General features: G+C 36.6%; 1 protein-coding gene across 11 annotated transcripts in view; it reads left to right on the forward strand.

Annotated features, from left to right (window-relative positions):
• The window catches only part of TBC1D12 (TBC1 domain family member 12), a 123,824-nt gene that overhangs the window by 100,231 nt on the left and 5,814 nt on the right, over positions 1-17,779 (forward strand). For all 11 annotated transcript variants that reach the window (XM_072739564.1, XM_025990919.2, XM_072739567.1 and 8 more), the window contains 5 exons: positions 6,041-6,121; positions 9,485-9,573; positions 10,481-10,552; positions 17,101-17,229; positions 17,491-17,600. In XM_072739564.1, coding sequence (XP_072595665.1) covers positions 6,041-6,121; positions 9,485-9,573; positions 10,481-10,552; positions 17,101-17,229; positions 17,491-17,600 — 481 coding nt within the window. The remainder of the gene's footprint in view (positions 1-6,040; positions 6,122-9,484; positions 9,574-10,480; positions 10,553-17,100; positions 17,230-17,490; positions 17,601-17,779) is intronic.

Raw genomic sequence — 17,779 nt, forward strand, 5'->3', positions numbered from 1 at the left:
AGTGCTAGACAGTGGCACCACAGAAAGACTTAGGGACTCTGGTATATAGTAATGTGAATAATAGATTGTTGCTGTTACTTAAAAAATGTTATTACATGCTAATTTTTTAAAAGACAAGCAATAGTAAGGTACAAGCAATGTTTCTTCTCCCTCTTCTACTCAAACTCCTGCTTTTGATCCTGCTATAAGTTAGCAGTTTAATGTATGTTCTTCTAGATCTTTTTCCTATGCACATTAAAAAAGTGTGCATCAATGTATGATAATTTTTAAGGCTCCCTCCCCCCCCCAAAAAGGAATGTGTGCCATAAGCTTTATTTTGTGGCTTTTTTTTTTTTCAAACTATACTCTGTCTTGAACATCCTTCCATATCACTACATACAAATGTACCTTATGTATACTATAGCTGCACTGTATTCCACAGTTTGGCTGTACTATAATTTATTTAATCCTTTTCTTAGTGATAGCCAAATCAATGACATATATATTAAAAGAACAACATGTACTGTTTTTTTACCTCTCAAAAGTGATTAAAATAAATGAGAATCACCACATAATATGACTGATAATAATATAGAAATTTTTATCAAAGGCCTCAAAAAATAACCTTTGACCTATATATTCTTGCTCTAAAAGTAAGAAAATTAACAGGATTGGGTACAAAATCTTTTCTACAAGGATGCCCATTGTAGCAAATCAGCTCTATTTTAACTAGACAGAATTATAACAATAATCTTAAAAGTGATGCCAACTTTGAATAACATGATTATGAATGATTTTTTTTAAAGATTTATTTAAGAGAGAGAGCATAAACCAGGGAGAGGGGCAGAGGGAGAGAGAGATAAGCAGACTCCTTGCTGAGTGGAGAGCCTGATGCAGGGTTCAATCCCTTCTGTTCCCATGAAAAATCAATTTCATGACTCTGAAATCATGACCCGAGCTGAGATCAAGAGTCAGATACTTAACCACCTGAGTCACCCAGGTGTCCCTATGAATGATTTTTAACATTGATTTTCACAAGTATCATAATGAACATTTTACTTTAAACTAGACTTTTTTTTTTTAATATAATTGAAAGGAAGAATTGAATGAGGTACCTGGCTGGCTCAGTCACTAGAGCATGTGACTCTTGTTCTTGGGGTTGTAAGTTCAAGCTCCGTGTTGGGAGTAGGAGTTCACTTTAACAAAAATCTTTTTTTTTAAGATTTTATTTATTTATTCATGAGAGATACACAGAGGCAGAGACAGAGGTGGAGGGAGAAGCAGGCTCCATGCAGGGAGCCCGATGTGGGACTCAATCCCAGGACTCTGGGATCATTCCCCAAGCCAAAGGCAGATGCTCAACTGCTGAGCCACCCAGGCATCCCTTACAAAAATAAATTAAAAAATAAAGGAAGAATTAAGTTTTTAATTTAGCTTAGAAAGGTTAGAGTCTACCTAACTCAACCCTTCCCTCCAAATAGAACAGAGATTTGTTTTGCCCTCTGTGCTTGAAACAAAAGGAAATATATATATATATGTATTATAGTTAGAACTCTCAGATAAAATCCTTGAATTTAAGGACTATTGGACATATTGTAATTGTTTAAAGCCTTAAAAATAGGTTTTGCAGACAAATGAGGTGATAAAGTATTGATGGCTATTTGAAATTTTGCAGTTTTGTTCAGAACTTTGGAGTTAGGGGATCCCTGGGTGGCGCAGTGGTTTGCGCCTGCCTTTGGCCCAGGGCGCGATCCTGGAGACCTGGGATCAAATCCCACATTGGGCTCCCGGTGCATGGAGCCTGCTTCTCCCTCTGCCTGTGTCTCTGCCTCTCTCTCTCTCTCTGTCTGTGACTATCATAAATAAATAAATTTTAAAAAAAATTAAGAAAAAAAAAAAGAACTTTGGAGTGAGGATTTTAAGTGTCCTGATAACTTCTACATTAAAATAATGGTTAAATTGTATTAACCTTTTGTGAAAGTATAATCAAAAAGTTCTTTTTCAAGCTTAAAATTTATGAAGTTGGTAACATAACCAAGTTATTTATTTTGAAAGTAATTTTATATTTTCTCTACTAAATAGTTGTGTATTCAGGAATGGATTAGGTGATCATTCTTTTTTATTAATGGTAGGAAGGAAGCTAAATTTCAATTGAAGTAAATTTATTTTTTTAAGATTTAATTTTTTAAAAAATATTTTATATATTTGAGAGAGAGAGTGAGAAGAGAGAGTATGAGCAGGGGGAGAAGGAGGAGAAGCAGGCTCCTCATTAAGCCAGGAGCCTGATGTGGGGCTCGATCTCAGAATCATGGGATCATGACCTGAGCAAAAGGCAGATGCTTAACTGACTGAGCCACCCAGGTACCCCCCAAATTTTATTTATTTTAGAGAGAACGTGACTTGGGGGGAGAGAGAGAGACAGAGACAGAGACAGAGACAGAGAATCTGAAGCAGACTCCATGTGCACTGAGCATGGGGCCCAATGCAGGGCTTGATCTCACAACCTTGATTGAGGTCATGACTTGAGCCAAATTCAAATGTCGGACACTCAACTGACTGAGCTACCCCAGTCCCCGAAAGTAAATGTGCTTTTGATGATTTTGTTTACTTTTAATGATTCTTAACAGTTTGACTTTTTACTTATTTAATCATGAAATTTATAAACATTTAGAGAATAGTAGAATAAGGGTTTGTAGAATAAGAATAGAATAGTAGAATTAGAATAAGTAGAATAGAGAAAAAGAGTAAGGGTTCTAAAGTCAGTCAAATGTGGTTCAAATCTTGATTCCACTATACATTAGGTTTGTGACCTTGGGCAAATTACTTAACATCTAAGAGAATTCATTTTCTTCATCTGTAAATGGAGGTAAGATTATTAAGCTATCTCAAAGGATTGCTCTAACAGTTATTTGTGGTAATGAATATAAAATTAGAGTGAAAGTAAAATTTGCTGAGAGTATATACAACATCATCGTCAGAAAATGAGAAAGTGAAACATAGACTGATCTCAAAGAGTTCGTAATTCAAGTCCAAGATACACCTTTAAGTCTGCTTCAGGTTCTACATTTGTAGATTCAGAATAACGTAAATGAGATATGTGGAGTCAGTCAAGCATGGAATTGAACTGAGATTTCAGGTCTTCTTATAGTAAATAAGCACCATAAATCTTCCCTGGAGAGATGTCCTTTGATTTTTTTAAAGTGCATTACCACATTCTTATTATTAGATCAATTTTGGGGCTCCCAAAGATGATTTATTCTGTGGGCCATTTTTCTTCTCGAAGCTTTAAAATTTGAGTAGAATAGTGAAACTGGATGTGGCTTGGAATCAATTTGAAATCAGAAATTGTGAACTTCAGTTTGGTATCTGATAACTGCAAAAAAAAAATTGTATATCTGAATTAAAAAATTATATCCACCTCTTCTATCAAATTGTTGATGGACTCAAATAATAGAAATTTTGACTTTTTAAAAAAACTTTCTTCTTAAATCTTTGAGTGATGAAAAGTGAAAAGGGAGAAGAGCTCAAATAGAGTTAAGAGTCTGTTAGATATATATCTAGTCAGCTTTTTTTTTAAATAAAGATTTGATGCTTAGCAATATGAGAATATTTATTATTATGGTACAGTCATACATTGGAATACTGTGCAGTTGTTTAAAAAAAAGAAAACTAAAGCAATTTTATTCTCCTAATAAGGGATCGTTTCCAATATAATAAAGCAAGATGCAGGTCAGTGTTGTAATATGTTGCCACACTTTTTTCAAGAGGAAGATAGGTCTGAATATACTTGTGCATACATATTTCCATCTTTAGATTTCTGCTAAGCATAGTTACATCTGAGGGAAAGAAATTTATTTTTCATTCTATACTGTTTTATACTATTTGAATTTTTAAAAAATCATATTCATCCTATTGCCTTTAAACAAACTTTAAGAAAAAAAGACAAACTGAAGCAAAAATGATCTTGGTTAAAAAAAAATGATCTTGGTATTATGGGCAATATATAAATGTTGGTGTTTGGTAAGATATGTTTTTTTGCTATTCATCTGTCATTGAAATGTTCTGTTTTTGTGTAATTTAAGAATTTCAGTAATGGTTAGCAGTAAAGACAATTAAAATCTGAGAATTGAAAAAAAATTTAGTTTCTTCTGTTCTTGAAATTGTATTGAGATCCTGCGTTTGGATGCATAAAGTGGTAGTTTCAAAAGTTGATTGGGCACTTGAAAGATAGGAGTAGAGATTTTTGAATTCAGGCTCTCCGACCAAATCTGAAGTTTAGGTAGCTTTAGATAGCAATATCATAATGGAGAAACCGGTTTGAAAAGAGAAGGAAAGTAAATACTAGCATTTATTGAGGGTCTGTAAGGTATCAAGAGCTTTATGAAAATTATCTTGTTAATTATCAGAATCTTTCCAGTTATTGTAGTAAATAGTTTTGGTAAAATCAGGTTCTTCAGTTTGCCACACTTTTGATGCCTGCTATATGAAGCTGTGATAAGATTTTTCTCTATTTTCTCTATTTTTAAAAGTTAAATCAGAATTCATTTACCCCCATATATCCAATCTGTTAGCTAGAAGGTATGTTCTGTAGGTTCTTCAGATATCTGCAGTTGGGCTTCTGCCCCCTCCACCTTCAGATGTTGCTCCCACCAGGGTCACCTATGATCTCTGTGCTACAAATTCCAGTGTGTACTTTTGCTATAAGATACTGGACAGTTGATCACTTCCTTCTTTGTAGCTTACATCCAAATGCTTCCAAGATTTTACATATATTATCTCATTTAATATCTGAAACCTCAGGATTTAAGTACTAGTACTATCTCAACTTTATGAATGAAAAACTGAGGCTAGAAGAGGTTAAGTAACTTGTCCAGTGTCACACAGCAACTCCCACACAGCAACTCCCTATCCTATGTATACTTAGTGAAATGCTCTTTCCTTTGGTTTCTAAGACAACTGGTTCTCTTTTATTTGTGCATTTCTTATTCTCCTTCGGATGTGCCTCTTCCTGGGTCTACCCTTTCAGTATTTGTCTTTTCTGGAAATCCATATTTCTCATTTTTTCTTGCCCTATATAATCTTGAACACACATGAAAGTGGTTTTAATCACCACCTATATGCTGATGCCCCTCAAACTCTTTCTCCAGTCCACATGTGCCACCTTCAAATCAAGTTTATCTAAAAATGAACTTACCATCTTCCTACATCCCACAAATCACAAATTTGCTTCTTCTGTGTTCATTCTCTCATTGGCAGTATTATCTACCCAGCTACTCCAACCAGAAACCTGGGAGTCCTAATGAGTCTGCCTTCTTCCCCTCACTCTCTCAACAAGTTCTGGATTTTCTACTTTCTGAATATCTTTTGTGTTCATTCCTTTCCTCCAACTGCACTATCACTGCTCAAGTTCAAGCCTCATCATCTTTTGCCTGGGCTATTACAATAAAACTGTTAACTTTCCTTCAGCAAAACTTCAGCTTCAACCTACCCATGACACTACTGCTGGCATAACTGACACAAATCACATAAATCAGACTGTGCTATACCCCTGCACCTATGGATGAACTCTACCCGCCTTAGCATACCATTTGAGTCCTGTCCTGTCAAGAACTAGTGCTTGCCTCTGTCATCCAACCTCCTCATTTCCTCTTCCTCCCTCACCCATTATAATATAAGAGTACTGAAATCTCTTGTAATTCATCCAGATAAGTCATGATCTCTTTTTTTCTCTGTGACTTTGCCCATGATGAGAATTCTTAGAATGCCTTCTTCCACCTTGTTCATTTATAAAACTCCTATCTATTCCTTATGGACAGCTCAGCTCATCACTTCCTCTAAGAATCCTTCCTTTATTTCCCATCTGGGTTGGGAAATTCTCCAAGTGATCCCACGATTCCATGTCTGTATTTCTCACAGCACTTAATTCTCAAAACTACCTTGTTACATGTGTAGCCCCAAGTTTACAAATGAACCTTTCCATGACCAGGGGAAAAAAAAGTAAAAAAAGTTAAAGTATATGAATGTATTTTTCCTACTACTTACTAATTTTTGTTTTCCCTAGAACTTTATGAAATCTTCCTCTCAAGAGCAAAAGAACGGTGGAAAAGCTTCAGTGAAACAAGTTCAGAGAATGATATGGAAGGTATGATTTTTCTTTTTAGTAAAAATTTCTGGGTGAAAATCCAGTCAGATACTAGTGTGGTTTTTTACCATGGGTCAGGAACTGTAGTAATTGCTTTACAGCATTATCTCCTTTAACATTAATAGCCCTTTAAGTAGGTGATATTATCCCAAAAAGTATAGGAGGAGACTCAAAGTAGTTAACTTGTAAGCAATGAAGCTGTGAGGTAAACCCAGATTTTTGGACCTGGGAACCCAGGATTTGTTCACAACAGTAAGACTGATGGAGTGAAGTATTTTTAAGCCAACTTTTAACTTAAAAATAGATGGTCTTCGCTCCTCACTTATGACCTCCTATTACCTCACTCACTGACTTTCATTTACTCCCTAATACATTATTTATCATTCTTATCATGCCTTAGCTTTTATTCATTTAATTAACTCATAGACGTCATCTTTCCCTTCATTCTCATCAGTTTTCTTTCCTAATCATTTTAGAGAAGATAGGAACACTTTTTTCCTGTTGTCATTATTTCTTAAACATAGGTAGAGGGCAGCCTGGGGGGTGGCTCAGCGGTTTAGTGCCACCTTCAGTCCAGGGCATGATCCTGGAGACCCAGGATCGAGTCTCACATCAGGCTTCCTGCATGGAGCCTGCTTCTGCCTCTGCCTATGTTTCTTCCTCTCTCTCTCTCTCTCTCTCTCTCTCTCTCTCTGTGTCTCTCATGAATAAATAAATAAAATCTTAAAAAGAATAAAAATATATAGGTAGAGGGCAGCCCAGGTGGCTCAGCGGTTTAGTGCTGCCTTTGGTCCAGGGCTTGATCCTGGAGACCCGGGATTGAGTCCCATGTCAGGCTCCATGCATGGAGCCTGCTTCTCCCTCTGCCTGTGTCTCTGCCTCTCTCTCTCTCTCTCTCTCTCTCTCTCTTTCTGTCTCTCATGAATAAATAATAATCTTTAAAAAAAACATAGGTATTATTCAGCCATCCCTTGGCCTTGAATATGGAGAGCTATTTTGTCTGCCACTTTTCTTTCTATATTTGTTCTGCTTCATAGATAGCAAACACTCTTCTCTTGCCAGTAAGTAAAACTCTAAAAATGAATGTGGTTTAGAATAGAGAAATGGTTTTCTATTAGTATGTAAACGACTCTGCTAACTTCTTTGAATACTGTTCTATTTTAGAAGGATGAACAGTAGGGTGGGGAAAATCAAGTAAACAGTGTTAGACTTGATTTGAAAAGGGTTCACGTAAGTGTCATCTTGAGACCTGTTAGCTATGTCAGCTATTTGTGGGAAACTAAAAGTGCAAGGAAGGTGCAGGTGTAAGACGCTTTATACTGACAGGACCTTCGCTGTTTCATAATTCTTTTTGAATTCATTTTTATGAAATACTGAAAATATAAGAATTAAAATTATAAGCATTTACTTTTGAGACATTGTCATGATTACATGGTAAAAGTTGCACTTTAGTAGAAATTAATTGCATGTAAATGAAGAATTGTTCCAGTTAGAAATCATCTTCTGTCTAAATTATTGATTTCTTATTCCCTGTGTGTTTATAATTTGCAGTTGTCATTTAACTTTTTTGGCCATTTTTTTTTTAAATATTCTGCCTCAATTCTCCTCTTTTTTGGACTCCAATTACATATGTGTTAGACCATTTATCAGTGTCCTACAAGTCTCTTTCACTTAAAAAACGTATTTTTTTCTTTCTGTGACTCGGTTTAAATGATTTTTATTGACCTGTAATCAATTTCACCAATCCTCTATTTTCCTATATCCAGTCTATTAGATCTGTCCAATGTGTCTTTAATTTCAGGTATTTTGTAATTCTAGAATGTCTACCTGGTACTTTTTGTAGACTCTATATCTCTGTGGAAATTATTCATCTTTCCGTCCCATACATTTTCCCCCATCTTTTCCTCTATTTTCTTTAACATTTAACAGTTCATATTCTTATTTGTTAATTTCAGTACTGAGTCATCTTTAGGTCTGCTTCTGTTGGCTCATTTTCCCCTTGATTACAAGCCTGTCATGTTTTCCCGCTTCTTTGCATGTCTTAAAATTTTTTTATTATACATCAATCATTGTGTATAAGAATATATATAAACTGAAGTTGAGGTTTCCCCTGCAGATGAAGTATTCTCTTTTCTGTCAGGCAGTTGCGTTATCACCTCAGCTCAATCAGTAACTGAGCTACATTAGGCCAAGGTTTCAGCTTTAGATGAACTTAGTTCATCGTGGGTTTCAAATATCTTGGTAGGAAGAACTGTTCTATTTTTATTCTCAGCTTCTTCCTCTCCTGAAATACTCTCCCAAAGGCCTTGTGATTTTGAGTAATTTCTTTCTACCTTTCCAGCCCTGCCTTCTGCCTTACACTAGCACTCAGCAAAAGCCCCTATGGATAAACCAGTTATACATTCAGGCTCCTGCAGATTCTATCACAGCAGTCTTATTTGGCCATGAAAAGCTCTTTTGGTTTCTCTTTTCCCAAGCACAGTACCTTTGTCTATGGTAAGCTCAGTCCTGAACTCATGCCTAGACTTGGCAGATACCTCTAGGAAGAAAAATGGCCACCTTGGAAAAATTCTTCTCTTCCTGGGATTTAAATCTTTTAGATATCTCTATGTCCACAGCATTCTTACACCTTTTTAAAAAACTTGTGCGGGCAGCCCGAGTGGCTCAGCAGTTTAGCGCCACCTTCAGCCCAGGGCCTGATCCTGGAGACCTGGGATGGAGCCCCACATTGGGCTCCCTGCATGGAGCCTGCTTCTCCCTCTGCCTGTGTCTCTGCCTCTCTCTCTCTCTCTCTCTCTCTCTCTCTCTGTCTCTCATGAATAAATAAAATCTTTTAAAAAAACCAAACTTGTCCTATTTGAAACTTACTTGTTTTTTCCCAGTTATTATTGTGGGAGCGATAGTCTGCTCTTTTTTAATTTTTACTTTTTTAAGATTTTTTTCATTTATTCATTAGAGACAGAGAGGCAGAGACATAGGCAGAGGGAGAAGCAGGCTCCCTGCAGGGAGCTCAATGCAGGACTCCATCTGGGAACTCTGGGGTCACTCCCTGAACCAAAGGCAGATGCCCAACTGCTGAGCCACCCAGGTGTCCCTGATAGTCTGCTCTTCTCTTGCCTAAAAAAACTAGAGGTAGAAATCTTTCATAAACCTTTCTGACAAATATATAAATATTTTCTTCATGTAAGAGGGTCTAAATTCGAGGAAAAGCTGTGTGGCATTTCTTTAAATTTCTTGATTATTCAGCTTTTAACTTTCCTTAAGTAACATATCTATGCTGTATGATCGATCAATCTGTATGTACAAGATTTAAATGGTTATAGCCAAGTAATCATCTTAATTTTATCTGCCTGGCAAATACAGGTGTATCTCTTGCTGATCGGGAGGCCAGTCTGGAATTAATTAAGTTGGACATATCCCGTACATTTCCATCCCTTTACATCTTTCAAAAGGTGAGGATTTCTAACCAGTTAGAACTACTTTAAAAATTTTTTTTAATTCTAGGCAACAAAGTGTAAAATGCATAGCTATTATTTTTTAGAAGGCTAAACTATAAAAGTTGGAGACCTTTATATAAAAATGTGAAACTATTAGGAAAATTCTAAAGGAATTTCTGTTGTTTTGTTCTACTGACTAAATGCATTACAGTTAGCATAGCCCATAATGACTTCATTCATTAAGGTGAATTTCTTTTACTTTTATTCTGTAAGATATTTGAATTCGAACGTTTTTACTTAATAGTTGTTAAAATGTAAAGAACGTTTTCCCAAATCTTAGTTTTCCAGAATTACTATGGAAATAGGAAAAAATGGTTCATAAAAATGATTTTGTGCAGAGGCTGTCATGAGTTGCTTCTAATTTGAGAAATGATTACATTTGTGTATACTTTATATTTCACACATGGAATTTCTCTAGATTGATAAAATGAGATAAAAATTTTTACCACTAAAAAAAAAAAAAAAAAAAAAATTTTTACCACTAAGATTAAAATTCTTAACAAACTTAATTTGGTATAGTTTGATGATTTCTTTTTGCTAAAATTATATTGTGTGAAAGGAAACAGTCTGTTTTCATCATAATCTTAGTGTATCAAATTTAGAAACTGTAAAATGGTACATAGACTATATAACTTGTATCCATCAAGTGAATTTATTTGGCTTTTTATTGTTCAGGATTAAATTTTTTTTATTAATTCTTTAGAGGAAACATCTTAGAGTGTCAGAATATTACTGACAGTGATACAATTTACTAAAACTACTCATTTAGGAAATGCTAAAGTTTATTTAAAAATTAATTATTTGGGAATTAACTTAGAGACAATTATTTGTACAGTTTGACATTTCATTTTTCTCTCCTAAGGGTGGCCCATATCATGATGTCTTACATAGTATCTTAGGAGCATATACCTGTTACAGACCTGATGTTGGTTATGTAAGTATTTGTTTCAATCTGGTTTTTGAACATAAACATCTTATCTGTTATCAAAGTATTTTATGTTGTACTAGCTCCTAAATGTATGTAATCGCTAGGTCTTGTTTTTCTTGGGTTCATCAACTTACCCAGAGAGGAATCTTTGCAGGGTTAGGGTTAGGCTTGTGAGACAGTCTGCCAGATTTCTGGAAGAGCTGCTGAGAATTTTATTATTCACTCTGCAAACTCATATTAATTGCCACTGCTCTTGGGGTGGTGCCTATTGTCTTCTCACTGTGCCTCCAGAGATAAATTTCATCTATTATGTCAGGTTGAAGGAAAGATGGGCATCCGTCCATATAGAATAGAGGAGGGGATTTTCTCCTTTTATAAATTTTCAGCCAATCTTAGTTTTATTTTTTTTAAAAGATTTTATATATTCATTCATGAGAGACAGAGAGAGAGAGAGGCAGAGACACAGGAAGAGGCAGAAGCAGGATCCCCACAGGAAGCTGGACGTGGGACTCGATCCTGGGACTCCAAAGGCAGATGCTCAACTACTGAGCCACCCAGGCATCCCTCAATCTTAGTTTTAGCTTAAACTCCCCTTCTTCTCCCCCAGACCCCCAGTTTCAGAAGGGCCTGATAACCAGTTTCTGAGCCTTCCAGATTTGTGGCTGAATTGGTGTACTGCTTATTGGCTTATTGGCTTCCTCCTCTGCAAATATTTTAGTTTTAACATTCTCCATTTAGTCACAATTTCTAGAATTCTAGTAACATTTTTATTTACTGTTTATATTATTTTCCATTCTCTTTGTCCTCCTAGTATTTCTTTTTCTTTACTGTCATTTTAGTTGGATTTTGGAGGGAACATAGAAGAATGTAAGTGTTCAGTTTGCCATGTTTAATTGGAAGTCATAAAACCTCATCTCACCTTTGTCTTAAAATAGAAGAATTTAAGAGAATAGGATTGTCTGGTGCAACTTTATTTTGTTCCATGTTCATTTGTACATTAGTTCATTGATTCACTCAAATATTTATTGTGTGCTCATTGCTGTAGGTCAGGTGTTGTTCTAGGCACTTGAGGTACTTCAGTGAAGAAAATAAAGATTCCTCCCCTTCTGACACTTAGAATGTAGAAAGAGGAGACAGACCACAAACAAATCATATATTATATTAAAAGGTGATAAGTGGGCAGCCCCGGTGGCACAGCGGTTTAGCGCCGCCTGCAGCTTGGGGTGTGATCCTGGAGACCCGGGATCGAGACCCACATCAAGCTTCCTGCATGGAGCCTGCTTCTCCCTCTGCCTGTGTCTCTGCCTCTCTCTTCGCTCTCTCTGAATGAATGAATAAACCTTAAAAAAAAAAAAAAAGGTGATAAGTGCTACAGGACAAATATGACATAGTAAAAAGGGGGGAAGTGCCAAGTTTGGGTATGGGGCAGGTTTTATATTAAAGATGGTCAAAAAAAAAAAAGAAAAAAAAGATGGTCAAGTAGTTGTAATGGAGAAAGTGAAACTTGTATGAAGAGTCTAAACTCTTGCTCATGTATTATTACATCATAAAATGTAAAAATATTATGTAATGTTCATATTTTTTAAAGATTTATTTTTAAGTAATTTCTGCGCCCAACATGGGGCTTGAACTTACAACCTGAGATCAAGAGTTATAGGCTCTACCCAGAGCCTGCTCCTGTAATGTTCACTTTTTTTTTTTTTAAATTTTTTTATTTATGATAGTCACAGAGAGAGAGAGAGAGGCAGAGACACAGGCGGAGGGAGAAGCAGGCTCCATGCACCGGGAGCCTGATGTGGGATTCGATCCCGGGTCTCCAGGATCGCGCCCTGGGCCAAAGGCAGGCGCCAAACCGCTGCGCCACCCAGGGATCCCGGCGTTCACGTTTTTAAGTTGACATTTAAATTTTATCGTCATGAGTTTATTTTTTATTTTATTTTTTAAATTTTTTAATTTTTATGCCACCCAGGGATCCCTCGTCATGAGTTTATAAAGGATTTAATTTTTAGTACTTGCTAAATGTTATTTTAAAATAACACTCAAAATAAAATAAAATAAAATTAAAAAAATAAAATAAAATAAAATAAATTAAATTAAATTAAATTAAATAAACACTCAATCTTTTTTAAAAAGTGTAGCTATTTAAATAATATAATGGGGATCCCTGGGTGGCTCAGCGGTTTAGCGCCTGCCTTTAGCCCAGGGCACGATCCTGGAGTCCCGGGATTGAGTCCCACTTCAGGCTTCTGGCATGGAGCCTGCTTCTCCCTCCTCCTGTGTTTCTGCTTCTCTCTCTATGTCTATCATAAATAAATAAATAAATCTTAAAAAAATAATAATAATATAATTATATATATACTATCCACTTAAAGAAAAATATATGACATATACAGCTGTCAAATAACTATGGTGTATACCTGAAACTAATACTATATGTTAACTATACTTCAATTTAAAAAAAGAAAAATACAGGGGCACTTGAGTGGCTCAGTGGTTGAGCCTTACCTTCAGCTCAGGCCGTGATCCTGGGGTCCTGGGATTGAGTCCCTCATTGGGCTCCCCGTGGTTAGCCTGCTTCTCCCTCTGCCTATGTCTCTGCTTCTCTCTCTGTGTTGCTCATGAATAAATAAATAAAATGTTAAAAAAAAAGAAAGGAAAAGAAAAATATATGAACAAGCTCTACATTAATAGTTTACAAATTATACAGATTATCTCTTTGAATTTATGTAAAATGACCACACAATATAACCTAACTGTGGTAATGCCAAGCCTTAATGGCAAACTAGCCAAGTCAGATTTATTTTATAATAGTATAAACTATGTTAGAATATATATTTCATGTTGTGATTTGACAGAATAGGTTTTTTTTTTAATTTTTTTTTTAATTTATTTATGATAGAGAGAGAGAGAGAGAGAGGCAAAGACATAGGCAGAGGGAGAAGCAAGCTCCATGCACCGGGAGCCTGATGTGGGATTCGATCCTGGGTCTCCAGGATCGCGTCCTGGGCCAAAGGCGCCAAACTGCTGAGCCACCCAGGGATCCCCAGAATAGGTTTTTAATTATATTAATAACACATGCTGAATCTATCAGTAAACCACACAAAAGTTTTATTTCTGGGGTTTATTCAGTATATCTTGAAAAAAATTGGTGGTTCATATTCCAGTTATGTTTAAAAGAACCAAGGGTGCACCAATCTATATTATATTACTATTTTTTTATTTGTTCTCCTTGGGACTCTCTCCCTCAGTCGCTGTGCATTTTTAGAAAGTGGTATAGAAAAGGTGAGGTCACCAAATGAAAGCTGTTACTACTACTCTCTATTCTACATATACTGAAATTCAGTCCTATTTCTATTCACATATGTGACAGGAGGCCATAGGGCTCCCTCCAAGCAGTATTTCAAATTATCTTTTGTTTCGCATTCATGGTTCAGAGCGATTCACCATCATAAGTTAGAGAATGGGTGAGGACCGTGACTTTCACTTGGTACTGTGAATGTAATGATATTCTTAGGCAAACCATGTATAGAAAGCGAACATGTAAATGGAGGATCTGGGAATGGATTTCTCTAAAATAATCCATCACGGTGTACCATGTACTCTCTGGAAAGTTCTTTATGTGTCTCCAGGGCACCTTCTTCCCAGTTTAAGACCACTGCTGTCTAGGTTGTTGAATTGTATTCGTTTTCTGCTTTGAAGAAATGGTTATAGGTTCCTTCTGAGTAGAATAAAACTCTAGAGTCTTGAGTATCAGTTGTTTGTAAGGTCCTCTGACACAGGCTTTCTCCTTTGCAGCAAGGAAGTAGGTAGCTATTATTTTGCCTAGACTGGGTCTACTATGAACTGGGCTTGTGCGGTGGTGGGGCTGGAAAGTTGGTGTGTCTCATAATCATAAAAGTGGAAGTGAGAAGACACATTTTCTAATAGCTCAGGAGGAGTAAAAAACTGTAGACAAGGATTTTACTCTAAGACCTTGGTAAGCTTTGTAACTTTCCCACATTGATTTTTCATTATAGTTCTCCATTTGTCTATAGTGATTATCAGCAAAACTAAAACAAGAAAGATCTGTGTGCAGCATGTAAGGGTAATAAAGAATGGGGAATCTGAGTAGATGACCTCCTCCTATGACCTAGGCAGGCATAGGGGAATAAAGAAAGACTTCAAGTAACAGAAAGTGGATGGGTTACACAGGTACTTCAAATGACTAAAGTTTTATTTTTTTAAGTAAGCTCGTGCCCAGCCTTTTAAGCTGAGTGATCTATACATAAGGTGTTTAAGAAGTAAAATTTTAGGGGTGCCTAGCTGGCTCAGTCAGTAGAGCACGCAACTCTTGATCTTGGGGTTGGTGAGTTCAAGCCGCACATTGTGCATTGTCATTGTTTAATTGGCAGCATTTTCCTTTTTCAGTGTTACATAAAATAATGTTTCTTAAACAGCATCTTAGATTCAATTAAATATATTAATTTCTTCTCTTTGCTGCCTATTACAGATGGCTAACAGCTTTCCCCTTGCATCCATTCAACAGATTTTGTGGTACTAAAAATATAATTGTGAACAAACAGACACGGTCTCGTCTCTGTATTGTATTAGTTTCCTATTATGGCCATAACAAATTGCCACAAACGTAGTGGCTTTAAACAATACAAATTTCAGGGCACCTGGGTGGCTCAGTCAGTTAAGTGTCTGCCTTTGGCTTAGGTGGTGATCCCAGGGTCCTGGGATTGAGCTATGTTGGGTTCCCTGCTCAGGGGGGAGCCTGCTTCTCCCTCTGCTACTCCTTCTGTCTCTATTCACTTGCGCGTGCGTGCTCTCTTGCTTTCTCATAGAAATAAATCTTTTTAAAAAAAGTACAAATTTATTATCTGGCAGCTCTGGAGATTAGAAGTCTGAAAGTCAAGGTTTATTAGCAGGGCTGTTTTCCTTCTGGAGGCTCTGGAGAAGAATTTATTTCCTTGCCTTTACCAGCTTCTGGAGGCTGCCTACATTCCTTGACTCCTGACCACCCCCACCCTCCATCTTCAAAGCATCCTCAAATCTCTCTGTGAGTCTCCTACCTCCCTCCGTCATTTAAAAGGACCAGATGATTACATTGGGCTACCCACATAATCCAGGGTAATCTCACCATCACAAAATCCTTAATTTAATTACATCTTCGAAGTCCCTTCTGCCTTGCAAGGTAACATTTTCACGGGTTACAAGGATTAGGTTGTGGATATCATCCTGGGCATGTTATTCTGCCTGCCACAGGTCCTATCCTCATGGAATTTATACTCTAGAAAATCAAGTAGGGAATTACTGCAGATTTTGCAAAGAGTACCCAGAAGAAGCCAGAGAGGTAGGAGGAGAACAAGAAATACCGGATCACAGAAGCAAAGGGAATTCTGAGGGTAGAAAAGTACTCATTTTACAAGTTATTGGTCATCCTGGCAAGAGGAATTTCAAGATAGTATAGTAATGGAGTGGGAATCCAAACTGAAGTGTACTGAGAAAGGAGACATAGTGATTGTAGGCAAACCTTCAAAAAAAATGGGACAGTGGTTTCTTTCTTTCTTTTTTTAAATTTTATTTATTTATTCACGATAGACACACACAGAGAGAGAGAGAGGCAGAGACACAGGCAGAGGGAGAAGCAGGCTCCATGCCAGGAGCCCGATGAGGGACTTGATCCCCGTTCTCCAGGATCCCGCCCTGGGCCAAAGGCAGGCGCCAAACCGCTGAGCCACCCAGGGATCCCAAGACAGTGGTTTCATTGTAAACACTGTTAGTGTTGTTTTGTGTAAGTCTGTTATGCACATCTCTACCAGAAATAAGTGCCTGATGAAGTTTTTTAGTTAAAGAATGAGCAGTGGCTCCATATCACTTACCTACTCAAAAATGTACAGCAGTTCTCCATAACTCACAAGCAAGCATCTGTGTGGCCGATCTTTTTCCTCAGGGCTTTTCACTGTTTGTAAATGCATCCTACTTAAGTTCTCTCAATATAAAGATTGTGCTCCAGCTGGGCTGGTCCTATGTGTCTTTGCTTATATTTCTTTTCTTCCCTGGAATGTTTTTTCTTATTTTTTCGTCCTGCTTTTCCAGGAACCTAGCCTTACTGTTCACCCTCCCACCACCCCTACTGTCTTAGAACATCAGCAGCACTTCTCATCTCTTTTATTCTTGGTTCCTCACTTTCTACCTCAGACAGATGTGCTGTGACAATGAAGACAATCACCAGATTTTCTCTATCCTCTACTTTGAAAGACTTCAGACCGAGAGAAAATGAAAGTGAGATTAGTACACAGAGATAGGCTTTTGTAGCAAGTAAAAGCAGATACTTTCTTCAGAATTTTTTTCACAAATTTTCCCTAAATTTCCCTAAATTTCCCTAAATTTTCCCACGTCGGGCTCCCTGCATGGAGCCTGCTTCTCCCTCTGCCTGTGTCTCTGCCTCTGTCTCTCATGAATAAATAAATAAAATCTTTAAAAAAAATAAAAAAATAAAAGAATACAATAAGATAAACTGTATAGAATTATTGTTAGCACATTTTGATTAATTTCTTTTCTCTTTGAAGGTACAAGGGATGTCTTTCATAGCAGCAGTTCTCATTCTCAATTTGGAAGAGGCAGATGCCTTCATTGCATTTGCAAACCTCCTCAACAAGCCATGCCAGTTGGCCTTTTTTCGTGTGGATCACAACATGGTATGAACATTTGGAATGAATTGTGTTTTCCTTTGACATTCATGTTTATAGTCTGAATGCTCAGGGTAAAAAACAGTAATTAGAAGACCAAAATAATCTGATCTAAAATAAGTTTTTCATTGAAAACTCCTACCAATCATTGATGAAAAGACTCAGAAAACAGTGCTAAGCAAGATATTCTCTTAATTTATTATTAAGGATTTAATTTCTCTATTTCTAAAGTATACTTCTCAATAACTTTATTGGTATTTCTGTCTTTAGATGTTGAAATATTTTGCAACATTTGAAGTATTTTTTGAAGAAAATCTCTCCAAATTATTTCTTCATTTTAAATCTTACAGTCTTACACCAGACATATACTTGATAGACTGGTAAGTCATAACATAAATAAAATACAATTAAAAGAAAACAAAGTATAACTTTTTTGTATATTTTAGGAACTAGCGTAAATCTCACACGATAAAAACTCCTTCCCTTACAAATAGAGAAACTCTCACATTTTTGTGGGGAGGCATTTGATTATGGGCTGAAATCAGAATCTCTCAGTTTG

The sequence above is a fragment of the Vulpes vulpes genome, chromosome 15, assembly GCF_048418805.1.
Source record: "Vulpes vulpes isolate BD-2025 chromosome 15, VulVul3, whole genome shotgun sequence".
NCBI lineage: Eukaryota > Metazoa > Chordata > Mammalia > Carnivora > Canidae > Vulpes > Vulpes vulpes.